The following is a 12,801-nucleotide window of genomic DNA, read 5'->3' on the forward strand; positions in this document are numbered from 1 at the left end:
AAATCTATGCATTAGCATCTCCTATCAAAACATTTACAAAGTGATGCTAATGTTTTTACTCTAACAAAAGCATACCAGGATTTCAAACTAAATACAGCAAAAATAATAGAAAGTAAATGATTATTTATACTCAGAAAAGTAATTGCTTTATGTAACATGTGTGAAGAAGGATGCAATTTCCCAGTTTTATATCGTAAACAATTTAACAATACTATATTCTGATTTAATTACATCAATATTTTTAATATCCTTGTCTTTGTTGCAATAATGTATTATCACACTTTGGTAAGTTAACTTACTTTTTTTCACAGGCTTTTTACAGTGTCAATCTCAATGAACAGTTAGGCAAATAATGAATGCAAGAAATATGAAAAAGTAGGATATGAGGATATGTCAAAAAACAAACACCAAAAATTCTTCAGAGACAGAACACCCATGCCAGGCATTCATAGAAAGCATCAGCATTACTTTGAAGGAACTAAAGTATAAATGTCCTATGATCAGCAGAGTGAGAAATGAAATAGTTGATCAACTCACTGAGACTGTCCCAGGACCTCCAGCGTCTTACGGCGCTGCAGCTCTGTCATGTAGGCAATGATGCGAGCGTTGGAGCACAGCAGGGTGCGTGTTGCCTCCAGGAGCTGGGTGGGGTGTTTGGAAGCTGCCAGCAGCTTGGTTGTCCCCTCACGCATCTTAATCTCATGCTCTATCTTCTGCTGCAGATCACGGTCCTGTTAACACAGAGGTGTCACACATTGAAATGCAAAACATTTTGACACCTGTTTGTCTTTTATTGCAGGTCAACACTCCTGATGAAGGAATTAAAAAAAAAATGTAACACCTGTATTAGCTTATATGGGTCCTAGCCCCTCCTTCACAAATGCAAAAATTCAATATAAACTAATATCTGCTGTACACACTGAACTTAAGAACACGGAAATAATGGAAACTTTCATATTCTGGCTTGCTTCTGGTTAATATGAAAATATTTCATTAGGTAGATTTCAGCACACACACACACAAAGTAATGTCTGGCTTAAAGGTTGGTGGAGAGTGAACGTTTTGTTGACTTTCATGTTATATCCATTTGTAAAATCTAACCCTTGTCGAACATGTAATCAAGCTGAAGTTGCTAGAAAATTGGTGGGTCAGCCTTTATAAACCATGTACTCATCTCACTTCTTCTCACTCACCATTAGAAACCTTCATTGAATGTTATTAATTTGTCTGGGGCACCAGTCCAAATTCCTAAGAAACCTCTAATGGCCACAGGACCTGACTAACAACAACAGAACGCAGCTAAGCTTCTCAAGGCTTTGTGAGTTATCTGTGACCTGGATCGGCGCTTCAAGTGCCTCGCCTCTCGGACGACGCAGGAAAAAGCCGACCCAGTGATCCCTGTGGGCCACAACATGTGCACGTTCTCACCATCACGCGCTTGCCGATCCAGACAGCGCCTGGCCGTTTCTAGCAGCTTACGATGTTGGTTACTACGTTATCTGCATCAGCACATGGGGTGGTTGAGAGCTAGCGGCGAGTCGTAGATGCAACATCAGAACGCAATCCGAGCACAAGTATTAAGACAGATATGTCCCTGTTCACCGACACACAAACATAAGAGAGAGTTGACATTCACTTCATAATCAAATAAAGATCCAATTTCGCAAGTAACATTTGTGATAAGCCTCTCCAGGCGCAAAAGCCAGTTTCGTGCCACGATAATTAAGGGAAAAGCAGCCATGATTCATGGCACACTTCAGGAACAAAGTGTATGTCCGCTTCCTGTCGTGTGAATCGTCTGCCACAATGAGTAATTTTAATTAAGTGATGAAGTGGAATGGGTGTTCGGGTGTTTGGCGATGTAAGGCTGTGGTCCTAGCTCTGACATAATCACGCCACACTCATCGCCATGCTCTCTGCAAATATTGCATAATCAAAATCCCGTTAATTCTAATAACACATCAGATATCGCAATGATGAAAGCCGTGCTGCTAAGTATGCTGTTAAAGCCGCCTCATCCGAGTACAGCCACTTCCCAAAAACAAATATTTTGCAGCAGCAAACAAAACTATGTTCTGCTTCTAGCATCAATGCACAGAAAACACTCGTAAACAGTAATAATGAAGTAATGCCTTACCGTAACCTGTGACATTCTAAAACTTTAGACGGAAGTTGAATAGTGATTCACATGCTGTGCTATCTAACAAGTGAGGTTGCCAAACGGGAAAACGCTTCCCAGCCGAGCCCCCAGTCAACCTCCTCACTGAGGCATGGAGTCAAACCGTTTCTTCCAAGCCTACACCATGGTCGGCATGCTTGTTTACTGCTCCCACACCCTCCCCGTCAGGAAAACCCGCAGTTCGCAGACTGAAAAACAAAAGGTTTGCCGCACAACCTTGTACGGGTTGGCTACTTGCTTCGATCACTCCTTGCCCGCTTCATCAGACTTTGTCTCGGCTTGGCCATTTTGAGGTCAAATGCTTCGTTATCTGTGTGGATGTAATATGCAGAAACGCGATGCTAGCGACAAGAAGGGTTACAATATCTCGCTCTCTCCACACAGCGGAACTTACATTGCTGCAAGCACGCACAAACACACAAATGCAAGCAGTAGTGGTAAAACAAGCAGCGGAACATTTCGCGAGAACGTGATCATGATCACAGAAGCAGGTGGAGTGAGAAATTATTTGTGGTAACAGCTCAACTTTACCTGCAATCCCATCTCTATAACTGGCATTAATTTTCAATAATCGGCAAAATAATTAAGACAATAACTAATTAATTAGAAAAAAATGGATGCAAGCTTCTGACAAACTTCCTCTAAAATGATGAAAGCAGGTTCGTACACAGATGCTGCTCCCCCTGTTGACCTTTTCATCAAGTTCACCACTCCTAATGGTCATCCACTGTGAAATATAGTCAAGCCCCGGTCAAAGCCAGTGGCCGTGACCGCTGTCTACGTCACTGCCAGTGCCGTCAGCTCACACCTTGCCAAATGCCGGCTTTGTTGCAGCGGCACGTAAACAAGTCCAGACGCAAGTCCGCAAGGCTTCAGCAAGTTATTATTGTCAAGAGGCCAGACGCATCGGACTATCGTAACGTTTGACATGGAGAATACACTGTAATAAACTGTATCAGACTGTGGAAACACTGTCATCTACCTTCTGTACAGAAATACACAGTACTGTCACAAAGTGGACAAATGGGAGTAAAATGAGGTTGCAGCGTTGCACGCTAGTCAATGATATCCTATGAATGGATGAGAAAAGTCTGGTGCAAAAATTAAAGGTGATTAAAAATCTGAGGGAATGCTTTACAGGTGCAATGAAAGTATGCAGTTTTTAAACGGGATACTGATGAAGAACAAATTATCTTCAGATGGAGTCTGTCCTAAGTCCCTTGTCAAAATTGTTGAGCGAATATTTGGAAGTAAACATCTGTAAATACATCTTGCAACTTATTTTGGTTACAGTAGAATATATTTAAAGACAGCAGTAAAAGGAACAAGGCAAAAACGTTTAAGATCACAGCATTAGCACGACTCCCATGAAAACATGATGCAACTCTTTCACGTACACACACTGCACAACACGCTCACCGACATGCGACAGACACTGGGTCCAGCACCTCCTCGTCCCACGGCAGCCAGGCCGCTGATGCATCTTCTCAGCTTCGGTTTGAGGGCGCGAAGCACGGGCGGGGGACCTTCGCACCCGCCACCCGCACTAGCACCCGAGGTAGTGGACATTCTCCTGTTCCGCACCCGATGGTCACCTATCCGCAACGTGGACACTGCGAGAGCTGTGACGGCCTCAGCTTGACTTGATTTTTTCGTCCAGTATCCTATAGACCAGACAGGAGTCAGTCGCTTGCTGTCGGCCAGAACGCTCGCTGTCCGTTGGTTAAGGGCTGATGAGGCTAACAACTTGCACAACAGTCTGCTCTGATGCTGCTGTCAACGTTGTACACAACAGACTCTTGTCCTAATCCCGATGATGCTGACTTTTGTAATCGAATTATGCTCGTCTGCCTGAGAAGGACGTGGGTGCACTGGTACCCGTGCGAAGAGCAGCGACAAGCAAGTTAATTAAAACTACCAACGTGACTGGGGATGGGCGTGGCCGGCGGCACAATTCGTAGACCCGTCGTCATCGACCTTCTCTGCTTCCACGTCTGCTCTCCCTCATAACAAGGGCCGTCGAGCCTCGTTTTAAAAACTTGAGCTCGGAAGACGGTTTGAAGTTATCAGTGGCGCCACGCGTCCGAATCACGAGCAAGCAGAGTTTGTGTCGGAAATGGCTTCTTGCTTGCATGAGGCAATGTCGGAAATGTGCACAAACTGCGATTTTCTAGACGCCTGGAATACTGTTGTCCCTTGTGGCGATCAAGTGAAGTCAGCACTTCCTGTCCTTGCTATAAATTCTTGCACCAGCGAGCAGCAAGGCAGTTCCTTGCAGGTATAATGTGAGAATGATAGCAGTGATTTTTCCTTCCCTTCTCTCTGTTCGTTTTTTAACCCCCTGTTCTTTTTCAATCGGCCACAAAAAGACAATGCACTCTGTCCTCTAACACTGTGTCAACTTCGGCCTGTTTATCTGACCAGCAAACAGCTCGTTTGTCTGCTTTCCACACGCAACATGTCAACAACTGGCAATGTATAAAAAGAATCCAACAAGCCACTGGCATTAATGACAAGGTGGACGGTGACAGAACCTTTCACCAGTTCCCCTCAAAACGATGCGATACTCCGTGGTGGGAAACGGTAGCAAAGAGGGGCGAATGTATCCCACACACCAACCTCCAGACATAAATGACAAGAAAGCGATGACTGCGAGCCGGGGCTGTGCGGCCAGGTAAGCTGATCGTTGTCCCTCGAGCAGTCAGTTCGACACCCAGGTGATTAATGATATTCCTTGTGCCGCTGGCTCAAGTCTAAGGACTGTCGCTCATATCTTCTCGCTCAGGTGCAAACAATTCGCAGTGTGGCTGGCAGGTGGCTCGCTCTGGAGTGCGTTCATGTGACTAGTTTTTTTCAATACTCAGCCGGCTACTCCGACACGCCTAGCACCTCGCGGCTGAGGTTGTGTCCGAGCGGGTGCCGCCTACTTGCCATCCAGTTCCTGTCCAGCTTCTCCAGAACCAAGTTGCCGTCAACAGGAAGCAGAACTCCACGCGACAACAGGCATGGGTGAAACTCCAACATGAACTTCGCTGGCTGTTCGCCAACTACAGCGCGCGACACCATCAAGTGCAGCAGCCACAGGCGACGGGATCTGACGTGCACACTACTCACGACGTAGCCGAGTACACGTTGAGGACTCTCTTCCAATGCAGATGACTTGTCAAAAAATAGAGGTGAAAGTTCAACCTGAGCGTGCTTATCAAAGGTTTAACTCACTGAATGCAAGTTATTTTCCACAATATGAACAAACCGCCGTCTTTCTTTGTCTTGATATACAAAGCTTTAAACAGTGGTGGGTGTTCTTACATGTGGTCATAAAGGTCAAAACATTCACGTCTGTTGAAAATGGCGATGCACCTAATTTAGCCTACGTTATAAGCTTTCCCATTGGCTGTAGTGTGAACAGCGTCACTCCACTGCGCATCAAGTGTAATCCAGCTTACAGTTCGCGATACTGCTGATGGTACTCGTAATACAACAACATCGGCCACTGCAAACAGCAAAGTCCGCACAAAAAGAACAGACGGTAACACTGCGCCGAGATTCTCCCAAACTGCCACTTGTCCGTGTCTTCAAGGAATGCTGTGCCTACATTTCAAGTAGCTCCTCAGTGGTCAGTCTTTTGTTGACAGCGGCCGTGTCCTTTCTCGTGCTTCAGTCACGCCCGCTCCCCAACGTCGTCTGACGTGACTCTGGGGGTTGTCACCCCCCTCACAAATCACATGTCTCTGACCAGCGTGTACAGGCACGGTCATGACTTAAACAGTGATGGGGAGTGTAAAAATCACTGCACGTATTACTCGCACAGTTCATCATTTGTACTTTGCAAGTGTATACTCACTATAATTGTTCATCTTGGTCATGCGCGTGTACACTCACCATAAAATTAATTATTGTTCTTCTTACTCTTAAGATTGTACAATCACTGTAATGATTGCTCCAACAGTGCATCGCCTGGTTCACTAGTAGCTGATATCTGTCTAAAGATCACACGAGTATTTTTCTTTTGCAAACAAGTAGAAGCTAGTGTCTAGAGCAGACCTGGGCAAAGGCCGGCCCGCGGGCCGAATTCGGCCCGCCTCCTGTCTCTGACCGGCCCTCCCGCTGGCCCGCCCGCCAGTATATATACTATATATACAGTATTGGGTAAAACTGAGTTAACTATATTAGTCCGGCCCTCTAAAACATCCCAATTTCTCCTGCGGCCCCTTGGGAAAATTAATTGCCCACCCCTGGTCGGACACATTTCACAGGACGAGAAAGACGAAAGCTTGAGGAAGCGATGATCGGATGGCCTTGCTCCCCATACTGTGACCGACATCTGTGAGAAAAAGCTGTAAATATGTTGACGAAGTCCATCGTCCTCCACTTTGCTCCCGGCCACATGTAACACGCGGGAGGAGACTGCGACAGTCTCCCTTCCCCGAGGGCTTCTGCACAGGCGTATGTTAGACAGTTAGAGGGAGTGAAAGGCAAGGGCTGGCGGCATGAGCAACCTTTAATCAAGTACGTGCTGCTACGCCCAACTAACACCAGTCGGTCTTCAGTAAGCTTAGGGTGTGTCCAGGAAGTTCCTTCACTCGTTTACTGCTTCAGTTAATAACGTAGTGCAAGCTATGCATTTTCTCTTTATCGAAGAGCAAAGCTTGTTTTTATAGAGACTGAGTGAAGAAAAGTGCGTGTGCGTGTGTAAGAAAGAGGTGAGTGAGAGAAGGGGAAAGATTTAGCGAATCTAGGAGAGAATACGTCAAAATCTTAGCAAAAGAGTAAGAGTGGAAGCAAGAAATGGTGCTAAGGATAATTAAATACCCCCCCCCCCCTACTAAAAAAAAAACACACAAAAAAATAATGGACTTTGATGCCCAAGTCGAGGCAACATTGGCCCGCATTTCTATGCTTTGGGTAAGGGCTTTGGAAACGTAAGCGGGGGTGGGTGCGCGTGTGATGGGGACAGAGGGGTTCAGTAAGTTTCGGCAAAGGAGAAACAGCGACCATGGACTAACAAGGGGCGGGCAATTTCCGGAGACTACTATTCCACTGTGTCACCTAGGATTATTTTCCAAGAATGGCTAGTTTTAGAACCTCAATTCATCCTCCGTGAAGCAGATGCAGAGACAATCACCTGCGCAAGTGCACATGATGCATGACATACGACCTGCCACTAACCCCCGTGGCCACAAGATGCAAGACACCTTTCAGCCTCGCCAAGCGCTGGTGGGGAAAAGAAACTAACGTGGATGACAAAACATGCACACAAGTTGCATGCTTCTAGGCTGGTCAGACGAAAAGGGGGAGAAAGAAGAACCACGCCTGCAGTTAGCAACAAAGCACTTAATAAAAACATCTGATAAGCCATCTTGAGATCGATGTGCGATGAGCGGAAATTATTCGTGCGTAAGATGACAATTGTGGCGCGTGCAGCAGCACACACATAGCATCTCCACATCGGACTGGAAAAAAGTCAACTGACATCCCAAGCAGTGCGGGGTCGGGGGCCTTGATTGATGTTCACTTATGGCGGTGTCAGCTCACTGTTTGCTGTTGGGGAAGTGAGAGGGGCGGGGAGTGGAGTGAAGAGAAACATGTAGACTGTTTACAAAAATCTCTATTACATGTAACTCTTCACACACTGATCGGTTAAGGGCAATACCTTTTTGCCCGCTAGGCAACCACAGATACAAGAAAAAGCCTACGTGAGGTCAAAGTGCAAACGGGCCTTTGGCCAAGTGTTAGCCTTCACCCCGACACTGCTGTGTACGACCAACTGGCCGTTGTTTGTTTGCTACCTTACGAACAGCGATGTTGCCATATTTGGAGTTAAGTCTCCTGGAATCTCCTGGAGAGCGTGTCCCCGTTACTTTAAGTGTCGACAATGACTTTCGTGCGACTTTTCGCTTTGTGCTAATTAATTTCGCCGTGACAGCCAGTAGGCGTGCCTACCTCATCAATCACATCTCACTCGCACACGTTCTCCAGCGTCTATCGACTGTCCCCGCCAGGTGTTCCTCCAGGTTCACGCACAGAGGGCAGCGAAAAGCCTGCTCGTCCATGTTCTCAGCATTTTTATCGGACGCGAGTAAAATAAAATGGCGTCCCACCTCCCACTTTTCTAGACTAGCTTCACCTTCTTTCTCCCCCACCTCACTGCACGCCGTGGCTGCGCACTGTGGGGTTACTGCTACTGAAAGGCTGACACACTTAAAATGCTGTTTTTACCCTTTGTTGCGGGAAAGATTTATCATGATCATGTGACCCACCAAACAGGAAATAGTGACCCTGTGACGATGCTGGCCAGTGGTTAGTCACTGGCAAAAGATTATACACCCTGTCGGTCCATACTGACGCGGGGGAAAACCCTCCTTGCCGTCAGAAAAGAGAGATCCGGTATTTAACATGATCGTGATGCACACTGTATTAGGTGCTGCTGCGTTTATTTACGGTTGCTCGTATAAAAAAAAAAACAAATTCATTTTAACCAGTTCACCGAGGTTAAATTTACATGGCTAGTTTATTCACAGACTTGGACAATAACTGACATCCCTTGAGCATCTTCGTCGAAAGGCCATGACATTAAGCCCTGCCGTGCACACTCATTATGAAGCGGGTATGCTCATCACAAGGCGCCGTGTAAACACGTTACTCAGGTGAGCGAGTTGCCGAGACAATGAACCTAATTGCTCAGTGTTTGATAAAGTACTGAGACCTGGTACCCATCCAATAATTGCACCCAACAAATTCTGCAAGTCAATGACAGTCACAAATAACACGGGTGTCAGTATGATACCAAAGCGACATGTGCAACAAATCACCTACAAAATGGCCAGAGTGACTAATTCCGCTAAGAAGATATTCTATAAATACAATTTCTATCAAAACTAAAAATTGCTAAGTAAACGTTCCTTATGACGAAGTGGTATACAGGCAACTGTTATCCCCTTATATGAATTTAAGTTACAGCATACGAGGACATCATCATACAAATCTCAAACTCCATCGAAATGCCAACGCGAGATGCCTTCAATAAAATGTAAGGAATATCGACAGCTTTATTGGGTGGACTTCTGCTTCTGCAAGCTGTGAGGCCGACAAAATGTGATAGGCGGCTATTTACATGCCACGTTGACCCGATTCGTGAATTTTGTTTCACACCGGAGCACACAGGTAATCGAGATAACAGACCTAGTAAATAGGTGACCGAACGAGTGTAAATGAGAGGCCGACTCCCGGTTCATGATACGGTCGTTTATTGGTGTTACTTGCCACACACACACACTTTGACCAAGATCAGTAACATGAAGATGGGTTTCCTTCGTCTATTAGTTGCACAAGAACAACCAGCGCTTCACATGCTCCACGACTTCTTGGCAGGAGACTGAGAGAAGGCATCTCTACAAACACGAGATCAGTGGTAGCTCTGTGCTTGCATTTGTGCGCCCATGTTACCGTAGAAAATCTCGACAGGCAATCTAGATAAAACAAAATGTGATAATACCACAAGGCACGTGTGCTCATGTAGGAGACAACGGGATAAGCAAGACTATGTCTAAGGTCTCCGCGCTGCCATCTCTAACTGCACAGCATCCCTCACAACAGCCGCATTGTGCAGTAACTGTAGCTACACTGCTAGGAGAATACTGTACCACCAGCTCCACCACCACCACCGCCTCCCGGCCTAAAAGAAAAGAGTATTGCGCAGTCCTCTGCCGAATCAAACAGAGACTTGTTATTCTGGTCCTGACAGAACAGAAATGGAAAGAGACTCATGTTTCCAGATGCTAAACTGGCCAAAAACTTGTTTTTGCCAGCAGCGAATGTTGTGCTTAGTCACCACACCAATGTTAATGAACTAGCCCCTGAGGACCCAAGAAAAGAAAAATTACATGACATTAGAAAACAACTTTAACAGTAAGGAGTTTGCAACCAAAAAATGAGTTCCCCTGCTTTGCTTCTGACCAACGGCTGACCAAAACATTTAGCTGTAGAGTTCTAATCCTAACGCCTTAGTCAGATAACCGGCAGCTACGCTCATTGCTGCTATCGCAAAAATATATATATAAATAAAAACCTTCCTGTCTTACCAAACGATCTGTAACGTAAAAATATTTCATTCCCTTATCGCAAGTAATAAGGAGAAGGCTTGTTTGGTCCGATGTGGGATGGAGAGAAGATCGTTGCAAAGGGAAACGGTTGGCGTCTGTGAGAAACTGTACGGGAAGACCGCTACCTCCACCCAGTGTTTGTGATCATCACCAGCAACAAGCAGTTGCTACAGAGTAGTTGCAGTTTTACGTCATCTAGGCAATCTCTGGCAACGTAGATACACCTCTGCAATCTACTGGAGAAGTCGGAGAAACGGGTGGAAGTGATCGTCACAAATCTGTCAAATTCTACTGCTGTAAAACAGTATAAAAACGCTAACGTAAATAAAGACACTAATATGTCTTAGCGCACAGAAGACATTTGCTTACAAACCTGCAGGTTGCTGGCCATCTGCCTGAAGTAGAAGAGACTCAAATCCTCCAGTATGAACGGGTCGTCCGTCAGTCCGGCATCTCCGTCCAGTGATACGCTGTGGGCCAGACGGCATGCTGTACTCTGGCCCCTTTGGGCCTGGCGGGCTCGGCAGGGCCGGCCCCTGGCCACACGATCTTATTCATGGGTCTTTGGTACTCTGGCAATGTTTTCCGCTACGGCAAGAATCAAGTGCTAGCGATGCGAAAAGGCAGTCGGCGCGGCGGCGTACCATGCTCCGCTGAGTTCCAGCATCTGTCTGACCAGCCGCCACCTCCAAAGATGCGGCTGACCTGCTGGGGGAAGGTCACTGGCCAGGCTCCGCCGGTATTGCTAACCACAGGCGGATTCCAAGCAGCTTGCTGTAGCCAATACGTTCCAGACCACAACAACCACAGGAAGTATCACAACTGAGCCTTCACGACAGAAGCGTTAGCTGCAAGCACGCGTAGAATCTGATCGTGCGGTTCACCAGTGGCTTTTTATTTTTTTTTTCGCCCTCTCTTTAAGTCATTTCCTAATTGGAGCTGTGACTCCCCCCAGCACAAACTACGTAGTGGTATCCGCTAGAACGAAGAGGGAACGGTTTTCCTCCTCCCTGTCCATCCTCCACCCGCCCACCCAAAAAAACACAATAAAAAAAATTCAAGGCTGGCAGCGTGCACAGGAAGCCCCGGTAACCTGCAACAACAATCCGGAGAGCTGAAATCGGGAAGTGATCTCTACCCTTGTGAAGGAGGGCACTCTTGGTGGAATTCCTTGTGGTCGCCTGGCGTCGCTGGTGGAAACCTTTTTCACACTTTGTGAATTAATAAAGGCTGACGTGAGTATCGACGAACGCAGAAAGCCGTGCGTTTCGAGTTTAGGCCATTGTTCACTCAATGTGCGGTAACACACTGGATCTGTCCGTGGCTTACTTCCGCTTGACTTGATGTCCGTGTGCAGGGGGAGGGCAAAACGTTTGATTGTCAATAGCCGCACCTCACTACTTACCTTGTAGAGGAGCTGGGCGATTATGTTTACTTGCCAGGTGCCGCGGTGGCTCTCTGGCCAGCAGCCAGGTAAGGCTGGTTGGTAATCGGTGGGGCGGCCAAGCGGCTAGCCAGCAATGGCTGGAGGAAGAGACGGAAGAAGAAAACACATGGGCGGAAGATGATTTGAGTCAGCAGAAGGTGAGGTGCTTATATGCATATGCGGGGGACAACGAAGTCGCACGGCCACAACCCGTGTTGGAAATCCCTGAGACAAGCAGGACGACACGGCACAGCTGTGCCAGCGTGTCACACAACAGCAGGTGAGCAGGCCACGACACGGGTTTAGCAGCCAGTCCGTCTCGCGCGCGTCGAAAGGTCAAAGGACGCGCGACGCTCTCTCACCCTTACACTCTGCTGCCTGTTCAAAGCAACGGTCCTGAGTGGGGATCGACCGCAGCGGGCCCTTTGTCAAACTTCAGCCCCGCGACCTGCCAGCGAGTTAGACAACAGCCGGCGCGCAGCACCGCATCGGGGTCTCCATGCCTCGCGTGTGAGGCGGATGGCAGAGAGCTCTGTCCGTATGTGACCGCTAGGGTGTCGTGATAAAAGCTGTATTACACACGCGATACGAGTGCTGGCGTCATGCTGCCCCACATTGCACCAGCTGACGACCTGGGTTCTCCCCTTTGCGACTTTGGCCAAGACAAGACCTCAGAGCACCAGCTCCGCGACATGTCTGGTTGCGATCAAATCCATTCAGCCAACAGCGTGATGCAGCAGTGCAGTTTGCCAAGGGGTCCTTCCGCTCTCGCTCTCTCTACAGCAGCCTGTTTACACGGGAGAGGGAGAGAAACCCCGGCACCTGCTCCCTCGTACACTTGTGTTGGAGGCCGCGCGGTCGGTCTGCGCTGGTGAGAGATGAAGCTTCGACTACACCACACGTTAACGTTTTCTCCTGCAGACAATAGCGGCTGAATGGCACGGCCCAGTGACCCACACTTCTCCTGCACCGTAAGACTTACATTCTCAATTGGGGAAGGGGTGGGGTTGGGGTGTTATTCTGCAGTTCGAACTCGGCGTCAGGGTTTCGCTTGCAGCCTTCGTCCTCCACTCCACCACTTTCGGTCACAACCA

General features: G+C 47.5%; 1 protein-coding gene across 7 annotated transcripts in view; it reads right to left on the reverse strand.

Annotated features, from left to right (window-relative positions):
• The window catches only part of LOC112563617 (rhotekin-2-like), a 31,389-nt gene that overhangs the window by 5,890 nt on the left and 12,698 nt on the right, over positions 1 to 12,801 (reverse strand). For 3 of the 7 annotated variants that reach the window (XM_025237770.1, XM_025237771.1, XM_025237773.1), the window contains one exon: positions 538 to 731. In XM_025237770.1, coding sequence (XP_025093555.1) covers positions 538 to 731 — 194 coding nt within the window. Of the gene's footprint in view, positions 1 to 537; positions 732 to 1,193; positions 1,215 to 2,137; positions 2,463 to 2,846; positions 2,919 to 3,598; positions 3,949 to 12,801 lie in introns of those variants that run through there. The other 4 variants (XM_025237776.1, XM_025237772.1, XM_025237774.1 and 1 more) reach the window with 4 other exon arrangements.

Source organism: Pomacea canaliculata, linkage group LG5 (assembly GCF_003073045.1).
Source record: "Pomacea canaliculata isolate SZHN2017 linkage group LG5, ASM307304v1, whole genome shotgun sequence".
NCBI classification, from domain to species: Eukaryota; Metazoa; Mollusca; class Gastropoda; order Architaenioglossa; family Ampullariidae; genus Pomacea; species Pomacea canaliculata.